Source organism: Crocuta crocuta, unplaced genomic scaffold (genome assembly GCF_008692635.1).
Source record: "Crocuta crocuta isolate KB4526 unplaced genomic scaffold, BGI_CrCroc_1.0 scaffold610, whole genome shotgun sequence".
NCBI classification, from domain to species: Eukaryota; Metazoa; Chordata; class Mammalia; order Carnivora; family Hyaenidae; genus Crocuta; species Crocuta crocuta.
Genome location: NW_027527456.1, coordinates 594,021 through 601,339, shown reverse-complemented (window position 1 = coordinate 601,339; position 7,319 = coordinate 594,021). Strand labels below are relative to the sequence as shown.

At 42.8% G+C, this 7,319-nt stretch overlaps 1 protein-coding gene across 3 annotated transcripts in view; it reads left to right on the top strand.

The window, feature by feature from the left end:
- The window catches only part of JADE3 (jade family PHD finger 3), a 173,009-nt gene that overhangs the window by 111,591 nt on the left and 54,099 nt on the right, over nt 1–7,319 (top strand). For all 3 annotated transcript variants that reach the window (XM_077763034.1, XM_077763017.1, XM_077763027.1), the window contains exons 8-9: nt 605–816; nt 5,797–5,964. In XM_077763034.1, coding sequence (XP_077619160.1) covers nt 605–816; nt 5,797–5,964 — 380 coding nt within the window. The remainder of the gene's footprint in view (nt 1–604; nt 817–5,796; nt 5,965–7,319) is intronic.

Below are 7,319 nucleotides of genomic sequence, written 5' to 3'. Positions count from 1 at the left end.
CTAATAGGTTTATTTTTTATATATAGTTTGCCATTGTAAGCTATTATTAGATATTTTTAAAAGGCTTGAAAAACAATGCTTCATATGTATAATGACATTTACAGCACCTAGAATTTTCTTTTATGACTGCATACCATTTTATATGAAAACTTCCTCATTAATCATTAGATGAGACTCATTTACTGAGAATGAATTATTATTTATGTCCAAATAGCTGTGTGATCCTAACTGTCTTATGCTGTAAATTGAACTGTTCAGAATTAAAAGCTCAGTAAAAAAGTTCTCCCTCAGTGGGAATAAAAGAAAACAGATTTAGGAGACTGGTCAGGATGTAGACAGAAAATTGAAAGAGTCGATAGTACATCTTACAAGGAATGTGGTGAAATGTATTCCTCCTTTCATTTGTCAAACACTAATATGTGTTGACAGGTAAATATTAGAACAGCTCTAGTGAAAAGATTCTTTGAAATCTGGTTGTTTTTAGATCAGGGAAGAGATGGTTTTATCTTTTAGAATCCCTCCATCCTTGCACCGGGCTCACAGTAGGTGATTTGGGAGTGACAGCTGACTGGCGGGCTGATTGATTGTTTGTATCTCTGTGCAGGTTGTGGGCCAGTTGATGAGAATACTATGGAAAAGACAATAGAAGCCCTGGAACGCCATTGCCATGAAAACATGAACCACGCCATTGAGACAGAGGAAGGGCTGGGCATAGAGTACGATGAAGATGTGATCTGTGATGTGTGCCGGTCCCCAGACAGTGAAGAAGGGAATGACATGGTGTTCTGTGACAAGTGTAACGTCTGCGTGCACCAGGTTAGTGAGGGTGGAGACCACGGCGCGCCCCACCCCCACCCCCACAGTCAGCCTTTCAGAAGCTCACTGATAGCCTCCAGCACCCATATCTGGGTAGTGGCTTGGCATTTAAGGGGGAAGACCAAGATTTGGCCTGGTTGTTCTTCAGTAATTCCTTTAGAAACAATACTTACGATCCCCAAGGTAACTGACTTACTAACTTCACCCAGGGGGCTAAACCCAGATCTTTATTGTGTGCCTTCATACCCATGCCATTGAGATGCCTTGTTCGATACTTTTCCAGTCCCCTGGGGAGTCTCCTTGCTGCTGCTTCCCCGGGAGTCTCCTCTGCCTTGGAATCCCAGTGACACCATTTGGTTCCCTGGTCAGTAACCTCAATGAGTTTATACTTCCTACAGCTAGAAGTGTGGACTCTTTTTGCTAGCCCCCAGGGCCTTCCTTCTCCAGTCCTCCTGATATAGAACTCCCGGGAAGCTGAGTCCAGTACACTTCTAAAGATCATAGAATTTTAGGACTGTAAAAAACTGGCCCACTCCTCAACTTTAAAGATGATACCAGAAGAGATGAAATGACTTTACCCAAGCTCTTACAGCTGGTTGACAGTTGTTTGTCATCTTTCTACCATAATGCCTTTTTAATGAATTATTGATGATGACGATGATGATGATAGCAACAATCTTTTCAGCTCTTTTCTTTTCTTCCCATAAGCCCTATGCTCCAGCAAAGTAAGGTTACTTGAGGCAGTGATGACTATTCCTGACACTGTCCTGTCTCCATGTTTCAGCCACGCCCCAATTTAAAATGCTTCCTCCCACCTCCATCTGTGAAAATGCTATGTATCTTCCAAGATCTAGTTTAAGTCTTTTCTTGAACACCCCTACCCTAAGTGATCTTTCACTCTTCTGAACCTGTTGTGTATTTCATTGATTTCATTAATTTATCTAGCAAATAGGTATGCAGCACCATCCATGTGCCAGGACTTGTGCCACATGCTGAAGACCCAGTCAGTGGCGAAGAGGCAGACATGGCCTTTGCTCCCAGGGTGATCAGAGTCTGGTGTAGGGGCTACATGGAAACTGCCCGTTTAGCACAGTATGCCAGGTGTTTTTGTAGACAGAAGTCCATGCTCCTGTGTAAGGGCATGGGAGGGGTGGAGATCAGGGACACCTTCCAAGAAGTGGCATCCAAGCTGAATCTAAATGCCACATGAAACAGCAGTGCACGTTCAGGCAGAGAGGAGAACACATTCAGGCAGGGTAGTGGGAGTGGGCAAAGTATATCAGAGGCAACTCTGGGCTGTTCAGAGGTGCAGAAGGTGGTGGGGTGGAGTAGGGGGCATGGAGAGCGAGAGCGCAGAGGGATACAAGGGCCACGAGGGACAGCCCTTGCCGATGAACTAAGGAACTTTGGTTTTGTCCCATCAACCCTGAAAGCTAGGAGTTGTATTTTAGAAAGATTACTCGGGCTACAAAATGACTAAAAAGAGTAAGTAACACAGTGAGATGCCTGGCCGGCTCAGTTGGTAGAGCATGTGACTCTTGATCTCGGGGTCATGGGTTCAGGCTCCATGTTGGGCGTAGAGATTGCTTAAAATAAAAAGGAAGGAAGGAAGATAGGTAGGTAGGTAGGTAGGTAAATTAGGTAACACAGGAAATCAAGAAAAACCAGGGCTTAAGAGTTTAATTGCCTGGGCCACCTAACCTAACCCTCTACATTAGAAGGTACTCAGAATTATTCTGTGACCCAGTTGGGTCTTTTTCTTCATTTTACTTGTTTCCTTGAAAAGAGTTCATTTCAGAAATTTATCTTCACTCTACCAGTTATTGGCATTTATATCACACCTTTAGTGAGAGAGGAAGTATCGTTTAAGTATGAACACAAGTATCTGGTAGTACAGGCCCACGATCTTTCCTCTATAGTTCCAAAAATTTTAAAAGCTCTGACAACTGCTAGGTTTTGCTTAAGCTTAGTACCAGTACTGATTTGGGGCAATACTAGAACCCTCCCAATTATCAGGCTGTTTATACTCTTTATCCCACTTTGCATACATTATGCTCATACAGTTTGCTAGAGAAATATTAATGTACTTGAGAATACAGCACTGCCCCTGGTCCCACTGGGAGTTAGGTCATATGCCATGTATGAACTTACTACTTTACTAAGATTTGACCAGTTCTGAATTTCCTGATGTTTCTCACCCAAAGGTTTTCAGATAAATGATTGTGGATCTGTAGTAGGCTTGAAGGGAAAATAGTACAAAGGTCATCTGTATTTATTTTCTGTATTAATCCTTCACAGTTGGGACAAATACTGAGGAATTATTTTCAGATTCTTTGACTAAAAAACGGAATATAGCCTAATAAGGCTACATAATCTCCTCAAAGATTATTTCATATGTTTTGAAAATATATACAGTAATGACTATAAGTGATGCCCTTGCCTCACGTAGAAAGTGATGACAGTAACACCTGGCCAGGCCTTGCAGGATATAAGCTGGTACGTATTAAAGCTGAATGTGGTGCCACGTAAAGTTTCATATAAAAGAGATTCTTCCAAAGTGAGTATGTTTACTTGAATTCTAAAGAGAACTGATGTTAGAGCTCCCTCTGTTGACTGAAAAGTGACTTAAAATGATTTGGAGTATTTGGTTTACTCCTTAATAGGATCAGGGACATGTTGACATCTGTGTTTATTAAACATAATTTTTCTTCTTTACTGCTACCATATTATGACAAATGTTTGCTCCTCTGTGACTACAATACACTTGTGTCAGTACTTTAGAAGAGAGGTTTACATCGTTAGACTTGAGATTTTAACTTTAAAAATGGGAACATCGGGACCATTCCAAGCCCCTTTGTATGTTCCGTTTTTTGGGTTTTAGCCCAGGTATTGAACACTCGAACCAAGCCCTAAATTAATTTGCCTGAAGTTTATGCTCATAGTTTTTATATTTGTCATATATACATTTGGCACTGAGTTTATTAACCCCCTGAAATTATATGTAAAACATATGTCTGCATGTGTGCAGTTTTCTGAGGAGAAGCCACCCTTCATCATTTTGTGGTCTAGAAAAGCTTGAGAGCCACTGCTATGAAATACAAGCTTCTATGATCCTGTGACCATGAATAAGTGTATACAAGGGCTCAGTAAATGATTTTCTGCCCAATAAAAGGACCAGGAGATCAACGGGATACCTAGAACCACTGGTTTTTCTTCTGCTGGCCCGAAAGAGGCTCCCTTGTAGGGAGGAGACTTGCTTTTCATTTCCCAGCCAACATTCTGGACTTCAGAGAAAGAAAAGCTCTGAAGGTTAAGAACCTTATAAAATGATGCCCTGCTGTCATAAGACCAGCCCGGTTGGATTTCAGACTCAGTTTTTGACCTAAATTAATTTGTTCTACCAAACCACCTACTCGATCTCTACATAGAAAGCATTCCAGATAAACTGATGATAAAAGACCTACCCACCCCCCAGTGACCTTACAGATTCACTGAGGAGATGAAACATAACAGCTAAATAGGGAAGAACACATGATGCCAACCATGTACCTAGTGAGGGAAACCATGTAGGGTAGAGGGTAAGGGTCAAGTAGCAGAGAAGACACGAGGGGCTCTATGACCTGGGAAGTGAGGTGAGGAGCATCTGGCTTTAGATCAGAGGCCGGCAAACTCTTTCTTTGAAGGGCCATATGGTGAATATTCTAGACTTTGAGGGCCACATACAGTCTCTGTTACATATTCTTTAAAAAAAAGAAACGAAAAACAACACTGCTCTAAAAATACGAAAACCATTCTTAGCTTGTTGGCCTTAACAAAACAGGCCTCAAGTAGTAGTTTGCCAATCCATAGTTTAGATGACAGTGGGGGTGAGAACAGAAGGAATTTCTAGAAGGTTTGTTGCTGTGTGATGGTATGAAATCTTTGTTTTAGTAAGAAGAATATGGCAGCCAAATAGAAGAAGGATTGAGGGTGTGAAGGGGGTGGAAGGGAATTTAGGAATAAATCAATTCAGGCATAGCATGATAAGGACTTGGGTGGAGCAGTTGTGGTGGGGACGGCGAGGAAGGTCAGAGCCTAAGGGCTACTCTGTAGAGAGGACTGGTGTGCCCCAGGGACAGTGGATGAAAGGAAGTAGAAGCATATGAGTCCAGGACTTTTGGCTCTGGAAGCTGGCTAGAGAGAGTTTGAGAGAAGAGCCAGTGGAGGGGTAACATGATAGTGACTGTTGGAACCTGAATCCTAGCTGCAGGTGAACGTGAACCTCCTGGGGTAGGCACAGATTCGGAAGCCATTATGGTGAGTCAGTCAGCAGTGGAAGGTTGGCCAGGCCACGTGGGGAGCCAGGAGGCCCCCAGGTTTCGACTTGAGTGGTGAGAGTAGAGCAGTATTGTGATTGAGTAGTATTGTGATTAGTCTACTACTCTATTCAGTTCAGGATTCATTCACAAGTCCCCTTTTTCTTCAACCCAAGCAAGTAATTGCTGTCATTTGCTGAGTGCTTTTTGTGAATCAGTCTCTGTTAGGCTCTTTAAGCATTAGCTCATTTGCTCCACAGAAGTTCCGTTCTGTTTCTTTTTTTTAACTTTTTTTCTTGATTACAACACTACATGACATGTAGAAGTTATTTGATAAGTATATGACTATAATACATAATCGCCAAAGAAGCTTTAGAAAACAGAGACAGGAAAGAAAAGATGTAATCCCCAAACTCAGATAACAGTTGGGCCAGCCTTTGTATGTATTTTCTTCTAGTCTTACTCTGTTGTCCTTAAAGTCATTTCTCATAGACATCTTAGATGCTGGAAGGTGCCTTTTCTTTTTAAGTATTTTAAAATTACTGAATCCTGGATATGAGCTTTTTGGGCCTTATTGCCTCTTTCTTCTAGAAGCAAAGAGTACTCTGTGACTGTGTACCAGTGCAGACGTCGGCCCCCATGAAAAGAGGCTAACCATTCTCCCCTCTCCTGCTCGTGCCTCCAGGCCTGCTACGGCATCCTCAAGGTCCCAGAAGGCAGCTGGCTGTGTCGTTCCTGCGTCCTTGGCATTCATCCACAGTGTCTGTTATGTCCAAAGAAAGGTGGGGCCATGAAGACTACCAGGACAGGGACTAAATGGGCTCATGTCAGCTGTGCCCTCTGGATCCCGGAGGTAAGACTCATCTGGGCTTGTGAGCCCATTTGCTCCAGGTGCGCCTGTCTCCTGCGGCTTCATGGAGATGCTTCTTACCTGCTGGTGCTGCTGAGGTGACAATGCTTCCACTTGAGCCCCCTCGCATCCTTCCCAGATGCATGTGAGCATGTAATAAGCCCATGCGAACTAATTTATAGATGGTGCTCCTGGTGGTATTGGATATTTATACAAGAAGTGAGGCACAAAAATCTGTGAGCAGATTTTTTAAAGTGAAACTTACTTAAAATACACCTAGTTTAAGTGTACAACTTCATGAATTTTTATACCTGTCTATAACCACAATCCAGACCAAGACAAGGAACACCTCAGAAGTAGACAAAGACACCCCAGAAGGATCCCTCATGCCTGCTTTCCAGTCCCTCTCTGGGTCCTTAGTACCATTTTGATCACTATCTCTGTAGATTAGTCCATCTTTGAGTTTCACATAAATGGAACCATACAGTATGCACTCTTTCCCGTCTGCCTAGCACTCCGTGGCATAGTGGAGATCAGTGCTCCTTTGTTTCTGTTGCCAAGGAGTATTCTATTGTATGGACATACCATGAGCCTTTTGATTCAGAACTGCATCCCTAATTATTTAATCTGGTCCTTCGATTGCTGATATTTCATTAAGGGTTGTGTGCTCACTAAATTGATTAAAACAGGGCTTTCAAACATCCTTTCTCCTTACTTCTTATAGCTGCTCGTTTCTTTTTTAAACCTGTTTGAACATCCCACACATCCTCATTCCCCAGCCCCTGTCAAAGCCAGCAGACGTGTTAGGCAGTTTAACTGCAGAATGAGAGAGACTTTCATTTTTTTTAATGTTTATTTAATTTTGAGAGAGAGTGAGCACACGCGTGGGAGAGGGGTAGAGAGAAGGGCAGACGTGGAATCTGAAGCAGCTCCAGGCTCTGAGCTGTCCGCACAGAGCCTCACCCGGGGCTTTAAACCCATGAACCACCAGAAGATCATGACCTGAGCTGAAGTTGGTCCCTTAAACCGAGTGAGCCACCCAGGCGCCCTGAACAAGAGAGACTTTAGAATTCAATTCATGGGAACTCTGATGATGCTGTATCAGCAATTTGTTCTTCCCTAAAACTTCCTGGCGCTTGGCTGCCCCAGTCAGTAGAGAATGCAACCCTTGATTTCCAGGTTATGAGTTCGAGGCCCACGTTGGGTGTAGAGATAACATTAAAAAAATCAAATCAAAAAATAAACCAACAAACTTCCCTGGCAGTTCCAGGGGAGTTAACTAACAATTGAGCTCAGACTCACATAGTTAAACTGAAAATCCTCTGTAAATGTTTCAGTATTCTTACGGATATAGAAAT